The 12,031-nt window shown below is 47.7% G+C and overlaps 1 protein-coding gene across 13 annotated transcripts in view; it reads right to left on the bottom strand.

Moving 5' to 3' along the window:
- The window catches only part of MARK2 (microtubule affinity regulating kinase 2), a 127,539-nt gene that overhangs the window by 2,984 nt on the left and 112,524 nt on the right, over positions 1–12,031 (bottom strand). For 6 of the 13 annotated variants that reach the window (XR_016272172.1, XM_089483725.1, XM_089483727.1 and 3 more), the window contains exons 13-18: positions 11,039–11,217; positions 10,426–10,523; positions 7,411–7,569; positions 5,329–5,580; positions 2,853–2,879; positions 259–303 (exon numbers count right to left, since the gene is read on the bottom strand). Coding sequence is in view for 12 of the 13 variants with exons in the window: in XM_089483725.1 (XP_089339851.1) it covers positions 259–303; positions 2,853–2,879; positions 5,329–5,580; positions 7,411–7,569; positions 10,426–10,523; positions 11,039–11,217 (760 nt within the window). In the remaining variant the exon portion in view is untranslated. The remainder of the gene's footprint in view (positions 1–258; positions 304–2,852; positions 2,880–5,328; positions 5,581–7,410; positions 7,570–10,425; positions 10,524–11,038; positions 11,218–12,031) is intronic. The other 7 variants (XM_089483728.1, XM_089483724.1, XM_089483723.1 and 4 more) reach the window with 7 other exon arrangements.

Consider the following 12,031-nt stretch of genomic DNA (forward strand, 5'->3'; position numbering starts at 1 on the left):
ATCCCACCCCTCCAGTTGGCACCCAGGCCCTGCCCAGACCAACTGGGCACACAGAGCTACGAGAGGAGAGACAGAGAAGAGGAAGAAGAAAACAGGAAGAGGGGTCACTAAAAGATGAACAGGAGAGACACAGGCACATGGATATGATGGAGAGTAGGTGCCAGGGAGCAGCCTGGCCCTGTGGGAGAAACAGACATAGGGGAGAAGAGTTTTCCCCAGAGGCTGAAGAGCCCCCCATTGGCCCTGGCTGCATCTCACCTGAGGGTCTCCACGCGGTCTTTGTTTTCGGGCTCATGCAGGGTCCTCAAAAAACAGAGCGGGAGAGAAGAAGTCAGGCATCCTCCAGTTAGCGGCTCCTACACCTGCTCTCCTTTTCTCCCAAAAGGGCAGGGATATGGGTATATCTTCCATGGGGCAAGAAAGGGCTTGAGGAACCCAACAGAGCTGGCTGAGGTGGTGCTGGGTTCAAGGCCCCAGTCGACAAGCCCTGGGCATGCAACCATTCGGCTTGGCATGCAGTTGTTTGCCAACATGGCGGCGGGGAGGAGGGAGACATGGGCAGCCTTTGGGCTGTGGTTGGCGATAAAAGGCACATCTCCCCAGTCCCTCACCACAAGCAGAAGCCACATCCAAGCAAGGGAAGGGAGGCGGAGGAGGAGGAAGGGAGGCGGAAGAGGAGATGGAGCTACTATGTACCTGTGTGAATAGACTCTGGTAGAAACCAAGGAACCCTTGGTTCGAATCTCACCTCAGCAGTGAACTCATAATACAGTCTTAAAGTCAGTCATTATTCTCTCTGATGGAAAGCCTTCCACTCTTCTGGTTTGGTCTGATATCTTCCCCCTACAATTATGCTACCCCACTTCTTGTATGCATAAAGTGACATGCTCCTTAAGACCAGGAAATAAGGCAATGCTGAGTGTGTCACATAAGAGAGGAAGAGGAGGGCCTTTTCTGAGGTGTGTCCACTGCTTTTTCTTGCTTGGGCCAGTGATTCACACTAGTTTTTAAAGAGTGAATTCAAAATCTCTTTGCTAGACAAGGTGTCCAATGGATTGTGTCAACAGAACAGTTTTGTGATGCTCAGCATCCAGGTCGTATATGAATCTTGTATACGAATGCTGCTGTTTTATCAGGTTTACGTTCTGAATGTTTAATAGCATGATGTGTGGAATTTGGCTTCTGAATATTAAAAGCTTTTTCTAGGTGCCAAGGGAGTCTCTGGATGTCAAAATGAACACCTCCTGACAACCCTCCCTGGTTTTAATGCCAAGTGGAGACATTTCTAGTTGTCTGCACCTTTCAGAATTCCAAGTGTGTGTGAACCTAGGCATGTGGCTCCAGTTTCAACTGGTGTGTTTATATTAGGGATTGGAAATGTAGAATCCTCAATATTTTGTTGGACTACAACTCCCACCAACCCCGATCACTGGCCATGCTGGGATGTACAGACCTACATTGAGAGGGATGATGTAAAGCTTGCAGGCTGGGGAACGGGACATGCTGGGTGGGGACAATGGAAGCTGTAGTCCAACCCATCTGGAGGATACTAGCTTGGGGAAGAGCTGCAGGGACATTTCAAGTGTGCACACACTCCCTTTCTTCCTCTTCTTCTCTCTCCCTCCCCACAGCATCATTACCTGAAACAGCAAAGAATTTCACTAGGCAGTTCTTAGGGAAGGCAGGTGCTACTCAAGAACCTCCCCCAGCCTCCCAGCATCTCTAGTCAATTTGACCTGGGGGTGCCAATTCCTTCCCAAATCCCTCCCCCCAAAAAAGGGAAATGCAATTCAGAAGCTGATTATTTAAAAATGAAATCTGAATGGATAAAGCAGGGATTCTTAATGGTGTCTAAGTTTCAAAGAATGGGGTAAAACAGGGTTCAGTGGCAAAGTGTAGGGGTCTGTCTTCAAGGACTGGAGAACTCTCCCCTCTGCCTGATGCTCTGCAGCCAGGCAGGAGAGACAAACAGAGCCATCTGTGTATCATGGTCTGACTTGGTATAAGATAGCTTGGTATAAGATAGCCTTCTGGCCACTCCGATGAGGGAATATCCATCTGAATATACATGCACAAAACCTTGAAAAGGCAAAAAGGTGACCATCCATTCTTCACTGCCATGTGGATTAGAAAGCCCCTTCTGGGCCGTGTTAAACAGAGACCCAAACACCACCACAAGAACAATAGTTCCCTCTGGATTTTGCTCAAGACATCGGCTAGTGTTTCTGTTGGGGGCCATGCAGATTTGGAGGCTGCCCTCCGTCCCCAGCCTGCACCCTCAAGGCAGCTGCAAGCAGTACAGCACAGGGAGAGCCCAGCTCCTCCTAACCGCCACCATGCCAGGAGAAAGATTAGTTGGGCTTGCGGGTGGATGGGAAGGGGGCAGGAGAGAGAAAGAGGGGAAGGGTTCTGGTTAAAGATCAGAGGCCCAGTCTGGGGAATCAAGGAAGGCAGAGATCACCTAAAGAGACAGCGTTCCCAAATCAAGGAGGCCCAGCACAAGGTTCAGCCCTTTGTGGTTTTCCCTTGCCCCACAAAAATCCCAGGCCAGCCAATTTGCAGGCAGCCAATGAGCACATGAAATCCCTTCGCCTTACCTCCCCCCACCCCGAAAAGCAGGCAGAGAGCTAACAAGATCCTCGCTGTCCCTTTAAGTGTGCCCTTGCGCTCACACACAGACACCATTAGCAGCCACAAGGCACAGGAGGAGGGAAGAGAGAGGAGGAGGAGGAGGAGAAGAGAGGAAGGTGTCTCAGCTGGGAGGAGGGTTAGTACTGCACAGAGGAGGAGGAGGAGGAGGAGGAGGAGGAAAAAGAGGAGGACAGAACAAAACCAGAGTGATGAACGCCTACCTTCTGGCAAACCTGAAAGACAGATTTCTAAAGGGGGGAAAAAAGGGGAAAAATGGTGGGTGGGTGGGTGAACTAGTGTGAGTGGGTGAAAATGACAAAAGAGTGACAAGAGTGCTCCAGTTTCCCAACCTCCTTCCCAAAGTTGGGGAGGGTCACAGAGGAATTCCCCCAGTCCTGACTCTCCCTTTCCCAAAGCTGGGCACAGGAGCAGGCTCCTTCTCTGCATCTGGAAGGAGACAGGCTACTAGGGGCTCACCCTCCCCCCGCAGGCAATTCCACCGGGAGCCTTTCAAGATGGAGGAGAGTAAAGCCAGGGCCTCCAAAGTGCTCAGGTTGCACAGTAGCCTCCCCCCCCCCCCGCCGCCAAATCTCACTATGGTCTCTCTCTTCTCACAAAGGTGTGATCAGCAAGGGAGGGGATGGGGATAGGAAGGCAGGCAACACATTTACAGCAAAGAAGGGTGGGGTGGGGACAGGAGGTGCTGGGCTGCCCAGAATGGCTCCCCTTCCATAATCCCCCTCATGCTCTTAAATGAAAGACAAAGGACTCTTTCAGGAAAGGATCTCTGAGTCCATAGGCCATCCCTTTTCAAGGTCTGGAAGGAAAAGGGGGAAGCCCTTCGAAGAGGGATTCAGTACAGCAGCCTTCTCCAACCCAGGGTCCTCCCAATATGTTAGGCTACAAGCTCTCAGAATGCCGAGTTTAACTGAAAGAAAAAAATCGGCACCATGAGCTTTCGTAGACTTCCATCATTGGCTCATTCGGCCAATTTCTTTCTTTCAGTTAGTCTCAAAGATACTACAAGATCTATCTGCGTACTGATTCGACAGACTAAAATGGCTATAGCTTTGAATGCTGAGAGTTGTCATCTAATACATCAAGAAGGCCTTGGGATGGAGAAGGAAGACACACATGAATTGCACACACACAAAAAGCTGCCTTGAGGTATAGATACGTTTCCACTCCTCCTTATTAACATTCTCCTGGCTAGATCCTCAGAAAAATTATTTAGAGGATATAGCCTTCATCTAGGGGGGAAAAAGTGGGGGGTATGGAGAAGAGGTGGGGAGGGAGAGGCATGGTGCTTGAAATGACACTGAAGAGGGGTAACTGGGAACCTACTGGAAAAGACTGGTCTGCTCAATCTTTCATCTCCAGTCCTCTCTGCAACCACCTTTCCCTTCTCTTCTGCCCTTCTCCTCCACAACACAGCTCTCACAATTTCATAGTTTATAGAACATGTGGAAGAACCACAGCAGCTGAGCCCTGGAGGGTGGGAGCCACTAACAATGGAGGTGTGAGAGGAAGACCTGGAGTGCTGCTCCTTGGTTCAGCTGTACTGAACCTCTTTCAGAACTACGTTTTACATCTGAGAATCTCAGGGAACTACAACTCCAAGATGCTCTGAGAGGAGCATGCAAAGGTCTGCAGCAGGGGTATCATCTCTGAGGAGAGGGAGGAAGTGGTCCCTGTTGGATCTTGCATTTGGAAACTGCTCCTAAACCCAAGGTGAGGATTGTGCAGTGTTTCAGGTGTTGCTGGACTGCAATTCCCAGCAGTCCTAACCAGCATAGCTAATAGTGCTGGCAGCTGGTGGCTTCAGTCTAGCAACAGTTGGGAGGCCCAAACTATTCCCACTCCAGTTTGAAACTCTTCTGACTGGCAAAAGGCCATCCCACCTCACTCCACAGAGCTCCATCCTCAAGTCATGTCTCTTAATTTAGTCCCTCCGTTCAGTGAGCCTTAGCTACCAGATCTGTCAGGAAAACTGTTCCAAGCAGCCTTGACCACACTCGCACATGCCTGAACCATTAGCTTGCTTTTGGGATAAATCCCTCCTTGGAGGGGGTCCCATCTTTTGCCCCTTGTTGCTCCATAACTTCCAAAAAGATGCTGGGTGACGACAAATAACATCCCCTCCTTTCTTTCCCTGTAAGCTGCAGCCGCAAAAGTGCTGTCTCATGCATCATTATGATGCAGATTTTCCCTCTGAATACAGTTTGGAAGAGATCCATTCCAGGAGGCAGCATACACTCCTGACCTCACAGGATGCTCTGTCCTTATGGCAGGAAGTGAGGAGAAGCAAGGTGGGGAAGAGACAAGAGGACAGGGGACTGTGGTTACAAGGACATTATGGGGAGAGCAGCTGTGCACCACACATGTGCAATCGTCAGCATGCATGCAGGGTCCCTTTCAAAGGAAAATAGCCTGCATTCATCTCCCCCCATCCCTTCAATCTGCACCACACAAACAAAATAGCAAGCACCCTTGGAATTTAAGCCAATGAGCAAAAACCACCAGCTACAAATGTGGAAAAGGCTGGAAGGACAGAGCTTGGAAATAGTATTCTGTGGTCTAGGAAAGTCCCATTTCCAAGTTCTGTGGTGGGGGGTATTCCTCTCCACTGCCCCACCCAACTCTCAGAGCCCTGCCTGGAAGTATAGGGGTGCTCTTCCTTCCCACACCCCCGCTCACCTGCGTACAAACTTGGAAGTGAACTTGCTGAAGAGACTCCCCGATGCACCCCTCCTGCCTTGGCTGTTCCCGGAGGGCGAGGCGGGCGTGAGGCCATAGGGCAGGTTCTGCGGGTCCCGGACCTGGCGGAGCTGCCCGGCGTGGAAGGTGCTGCGGCTGGAGACTCCCCGCGGGAAGTTGGTGCGCTCTGGGAGAGCGCTGCTGATATTGTGAGCTGAAGGAGAAGCAACAGGGACTCTCTGGGGAGCAGTGCTGTGGGGCAGAAGGGAAAGAAGAGGCAGAGGTCAGGGAAGTGCTTGCATGGCAGCCAAGGAGCAAGACAGTTAGGGGCTAGTCACTGCCCAAACCAGGACAGGAAGATTTATGGGCAACCCTGCCCTGTATAAAACACCCAATTCTTATGGCCTTTAAACTAGAGGATCTTGAGAGCTGTCTTTAAATGAGATGTGTTCTACAATATAGGCCAAATAGAGTGTAGACTATAAGGCAGGGTAGGGATAATTAAGCTTGCCAAATATTGTTGAACTGCAAGTCCCATCAGCCCCTCCCAAGGAAGCTAATGGAGAGGGATGCTGGTACATGAATCCTAACAACTTTAGAAGATCAGCATGATAAAATTTCACTGCAGTCTGTTGCTGACACCTTCTACTTAGTTTGCAATTGATTGGAAACCCCAGCATTGAAGGGGGGAGCAAAAACATTTCCCAACTCCTGACAAATCCAGGACATTCCATAAACCTCTGGTTTGCAGTTACATGGTCACAATCTGAACTAAGCAGCGTCTGAAAAGCCAGAAGGCCTTAGCTCCACCGCACAACTTTCACCTGACCAGATGGAATCGTGACAAACTCCTTTGAGTTTCTCACTGATCTGAAGAGAAGCCTTTCTTTGTCTAAGAATCTGACTGGATTCACACATCGCTTTAAACCAAGAAGCCTTGCTTATTAAATATGCATTCAGCTTGTTTGCGTTGCTTCTCGTTTTGTGAAAAAAAGCGAAGACACATCTGGAAGGAATACCTTACTGTGACATCCAAGCCAGGAACTCATTTATTTTGCCCCTAGAATTGGAATTTGTAAATCAGCCAGGGTGGCACAGTGGTCTAGAGTGTTGGATGGGATTTGGAAGATCCAGGCATGAAACTCAAAAAGTGACCATGGCCAGTCACTCTCTCAGTGTGACCTATTTCACAGCATTACTGCAAGAAAGAGGAGGGAAGAAGAACTCTGGATATTACCTTTTATCTCACTGGAGGAAAAGTGAGATTTAGCAATGTTAAAACATTAGAGAAGCAAACCCCAGTTTAAAGCTGTCTTACAAATCCCCCCTCCCCAATTTGGGCATAATAAAAACTAAGCTCAGGTTTGTTCATCATCATAATAAGTTTTTCCTCCTTGGTTTATTTACTTGCTTGGAGATGGGGTGAATGGGATGGATGCATGCAATTTAGTACAGGCTTCCTGGCTTAAAGTGACATGAGTTCAGCCAGAGAAATCCCATTGTTGCATAAAGTGTGTTTGTTAAGGTAGGACTTCTGGTGTAAAGCAATGAGGAAATGCAGCCTCCATTTTTTAAAAATGGATCTGTTGTTTAGCTTCTCTGCAGGAGGTGAAGACTACAGGTTATTGAGTACCACAGGTGAGACTGGGTTGCCTAAGTAAAGGTAGCCGTCCTTGGAATAGGTGGTTTGGTAAGAAGCCTGGGGAATCTACCCATTGCCTCTCCTTGTCAGAGCAATGTGAGACTGAACTCGTTCAGTGGTTCCTTTCAATGCAGGCACCATACCGTTAACCCGAAGCCACAACACAGCTCCCTCCTCTGCATTCTCTCTTTAGCATTAATCTGAAGCTCAAGATGAATTTGGAGGCATGTGGGTGCACACATATGTGCAAGATTCTCTCCAAGTTTCACAAGGAAACCCAGCCCTGTGCTCAGAGGCCACCACAACTCTGGCTGCTTCCTTCCACTTACCTCCATGATCTGAGCAAGCAAGCGCACTGGGAAGGGTACAAGTAAGGGGGCAATCGGGCTCCAGATGTGGAGCAGGGGAATGACACAAGGCACGCACAGCTGCCCACTTGCCTGGGTCGCTGTGCCTCACAGTTATTGTCAGAGGGGGGCAGCGTGGGCTTGGAAGGGTGCACCGAGGCGGACATGGATTTCTGGTGCTGGCGCGGGCGCGCGGAGCTCACGGCGGCAGAAGCTGAAGCAGTGGAAGCCCTGGAACCCGGAGTGGTTAGGCTAAGGGGGGAGAAAAAAAACACAGGCAGGGAGAAGCAAAAGTTTTAAAAGGAAAGAGGAGGATGGAAGAACAGGGAAGGATGGCCGGTTGTATCCATAGCTGATCCAAAGATTACCATCAGTCAAGCCCATTGGAAGCTTCCCGTCTACCAAACCGTTGACCCTGAATTTGCCATCCTGAATGCTACAAGTGCTCTATTGTATTTTGGGAAGCCTTCTGGTGAGCCACTATGCCAAGTTCTTTTTCTCTAGTTCTTGGGAGCTCACCCACATAAAACCAACAGGCAGGTCCAGATTTGCCTGTACTACACTATGCTTGGCCGCTGATGCAGTGAAACCCCTGTGTCCTGCATAACCTTCCAGAAGAGGCTAGTCCTCTTACTAATTCATCTGCATGAATTTATTTTTGTATTTCAGGAACAGCCAATTTTGCCCTTCCAGACCATGGTTGACTGCAACTCCCATTCACTCTAGCTAGCACAGCTAATGGTGATAATGCTGGAAGTTGCTGTCCAGCAAGTGGGTGGAGGGTCACAGCCTGCCTATTCCAATGTACTAGTTTAGTAGCTTTATATCCCACTTTTTAGACTTCATAAAATGGAACAGCTACCTCACCCTCTTCTTCTAGGCAAGAATTGCCTCTGCCTGGTAAAAACCTCTCCATTCACTCCACACATTCCTGCTTTCCTGACTATCCATTATTGCTCACTTATTCACCCCCATTTCCCACCATGCCTTCTGGGATGGAAAACGCTCAATTCATTACAACATACATCATCTTGATAACTCTTTATAGTTAGGGCTACACCAGTGCCAACATCTGGAGGGAGGCAGAAGCTTTCAAATAGTTTGGATAAGCTTTCAAATAGTTTTTGACAGCTCACACCAACACTATTTGGTTTAATTCAACAAAACAAAATGCATCTGCCCCCCAGCTTCAAGCAACCAGTTTCGATTTTGACCCCCCCCCCCCATTCCCCTCCCTGCCACGGATACAGCTGGCAATAGGTACATAGGCATCCTGAGGGAAGCTAAATATACAATATACAACCTGGTATATGTGTATATGGGTCAGGAAGAAACTTGATGCAAGGGTGGGAAATGGATGTGGATGGAGGCAAATGGGTGGGAGTTGGAGGGCATGAGTATTGGAAGCCCTGGAAAAGGGACATGTGGGCAGGCAAAAAGAAAATACAGAATGCATTATGTGAGTGTGTGTGTGTGTGTTGGGTTTACATCTGTGCATGTGATGGATGAGAAATGAAGCGGGTTACCAAGGGCTGCTCCTTTGTTTCTGAAATGGGAAAAAAGGCAAACTGAGGAGAGCCTAAGGCTAGTCTTTTATTTCACAACAAAATTGCCTACTGGCCTGGAGGAAGAGGGACAGAAATCTCTTGCCAGTCTGCCACTCCTTAGGTCTGTCCTTCCTCCACCAGCCTGGCAGAAGGATTTTTTTAAACCTGCCCTGGCGAGAAAGGAGGGTGGTTTGCGCCCAACAGACTCGTCAGACAAAAATGGCAAGGCTAGCAATTGGTGGATTAAGACCAAAAGCTGTGTGTGTGTGTCCATGGTGTCATGAGAGACACCCAACTGGCCCATAAAGGAGAGGACCCAAAAAAACAAGCTGCACTTGGCTCAAAGAACTGCACTGGGGCAGGTGGGAGGACTAACTTAGGCAAAGTTGTCAATGAAATTGTCAAACCACTGATTACTTCAAGATGTAGGTACAGCTCTTTCATAGTAGCCATAGAGGCACAAAACTGAAAGAGTACTCCATGGGATGAAAGCTGATTGGGGAAGGAGGTCTCTGCAGAGAGTGGATTGTAGAGTTTGGGCATGAGAGCCACCTGGCAGAGCTTTGCGCCTGGAGGTTGAGAATGCTGTTGCTCCAGATCCAGATTGAATGATACAGACTACCTATGACAAACCAGTCAGAGAGGTAGAACACAAGCGGTCCGCCCAACCTCCTTTCCCTTCTTCACCAACCTGCAGAACAACTCTTAAGCAATTATGTATGTAACATTTTAAGCATGTCGGATGGCTTCTTTGACCTCACCATTAACGGAGATACCTTGGCCCTGTTAGGTCCTGAGCCAACATGATTGTCATTGCTGCCCCACCAAAATCCTGGCAACTGTAATTGGAGGAGGGTACTGAGCAGTCTTGATTAAGAGACCCACTTGTCCCCAATCCTTTAGAATGAATGTTAAATCACTTTTAATATGTAGGGGAGCCTTAACACTCTGAGATCTACATGGATGTAAGAGAATACAGTGGGCCCTTGGTATCCACTGAGGTTGGTTCATGGACCCCTGCCGATATCAAAATCTGTGGATGCTCAAATCCCATAGCATAGTAAAATGGTGTCCCTTTATAAGGTGGAAAAATCAGGGTTTGTTTTGGGGAATTTTTATGTTTTTAAATATGTTTTCAAGCTGTGGATTGTGAAATCTGTGAATAAAGAATCCATGGATGCGGAGGTCCAACTGTAGTGGAATTCAAGAACCAAGAAACAGGTATAGTATAGTATAGTGTGTTAGTGTGTGTACCTATGTTTCTCTCTGTCAGAATGTAACAACTGGTAACGTCATTCCTTTTTTGTGTGCAAGAAGCAAGGTTAAATTGTTACGTCCAAAATATCTGTATATTCTGGGGTGATGTAAGACCATTTTTATATCAAAGTATTTTGGGCGTTTTTATCCCACAGATAATGACACACAGTCATTTACATTCTGCCACACTTGCAGGACAGTCCTGAGAAACTCGACATCAGACTCTCCCTCTGTTCTCAGAAGGATCTCCAAGTTCTGTGAGTTACATTATCAAGCTGTCCAGATTCCACTTCTTGCTCCTTACCTATCTTTGCCATTCTGGATGGAGTTTTGGCCCAAGCTGGCTCGGTCCAGCATGGGTGAGTTGCGGCTTCTGTTTGTGCTGGTCGAAAGGACGCTGTTCTGCAAAGAGTGGGAAGGTCATGTCAGGGGGAGCCCTTCATTGCCCCACTACCAGAGAAGGAAATAGGGAAATAAGATGCTGCTTCTGCAAAGAAACTGCATGGACTGGGTGGGTATCTCAGTCTTACCCACAACTTTCAAGGCCCTGTTCCTTTTCTGGCACTACTTTCCATTCATCAAGTGCTTTTTCTAACTCTTGAAATACTTCCAAGTAATAAACCATGACTCTGGCTACCTCTGAGTAATAAACTGTGACCCCTTCCAAAACCCACAAATTCTTTGGACTTTTCTCTCTTGGACACTGGCTGCTGTTATCCTATCTCCTTCACCAAAGCAATACCTTCCAAGGGACTACATCTCCTATCATCCTACCAAGATGCAGGGTGAGGATGTTTTAGCTGTAATCTGCCTTGATATGAAGGGCAGATCCAAATCCTAGAAATGGCTATCCTAGATACCTGAGATGGATGATAACCTGCCCCCAGCCAGCCCTCCCACATCAAAAAGTAACTAACTGTGGAAGGAGTAGGGGTGCTCTTTTTCCTTTCAAGGCCGGGCAGCGGGCTGGCTGGCACTTTGACAGTGCTGCCAGCCTTGTTACGCCCAGCTTCCCGCTCCTCTTCAGGACGCTTGTTCTCTGCATTGGCTGCCTGCATTTTCTTTGAATATGAGGTGGACGTTGGGATGGTTGGTACTGTGGCAGGAAAGAGATAAGAAAGAAGAAGAGAAAGGGGAAAAAGGAGTCAGTATTGCAAGATCACACCTCCTATCTTTGCCTTCTTGCTCTGCTCCACCTAGTATTCTGCAAACAATTCTAGACCCTGGTCTATTCAGAAGAGCTGTTTTCTTTTAAAACCAAATATTTTTCTCCAGCATTTTCCACCTAACATAATTTCATTTTTTATCCTGAAATCCCAAGACGTTTTATTTACGGTTTGTGAGATATATATATATATATATATATATATATTACTCATCACCAGTTACTGGGTGCACTGAAACCTTCTATGGTCTCAGGCCTTCGATGCCAGTTGCCAACATAGTACACTGGCTTCAACTGGACACAAACGTAAAGCAGAATTGCTGAGAAACCAGCAATAAACTGGGTAGTTTATTGTTCATACTACCCAGTTGTTCCTGCTTGGTTTCTTCCACCACTGGAAGTGCCACAATAAGAAATTTACAACGAAGCAAAACGTCCTGTTGCTCCCTTAAGAAACCATAGTCTGAGGTCAGGACTGAATTTTGTTTTGTTTTTCCTGGTTTCTTGAGGAAGCAAAGACCCATTGTCCAAGTTTGGACATAATGGGACACAGTTTATTTCTCATTAATTTCCACTTAGTTAGCTCTTCAACTGAAAGGAGAAACCAAGTGGGGACAAATGAGCCTCATGGTGATGCACACAACTCATGAACCATCAGCCAGAATTTTCAGCAAATCTGGCTTACTGTTATGTCTAATCAGATGCAGATATTAAAACAATGACCACTGAATGCATTCACTGGACA

The sequence above is a fragment of the Sceloporus occidentalis genome, unplaced genomic scaffold, assembly GCF_023333645.1.
Source record: "Sceloporus occidentalis isolate IW3139 unplaced genomic scaffold, rSceOcc1.0.p SCAF_20, whole genome shotgun sequence".
NCBI classification, from domain to species: domain Eukaryota; kingdom Metazoa; phylum Chordata; class Lepidosauria; order Squamata; family Phrynosomatidae; genus Sceloporus; species Sceloporus occidentalis.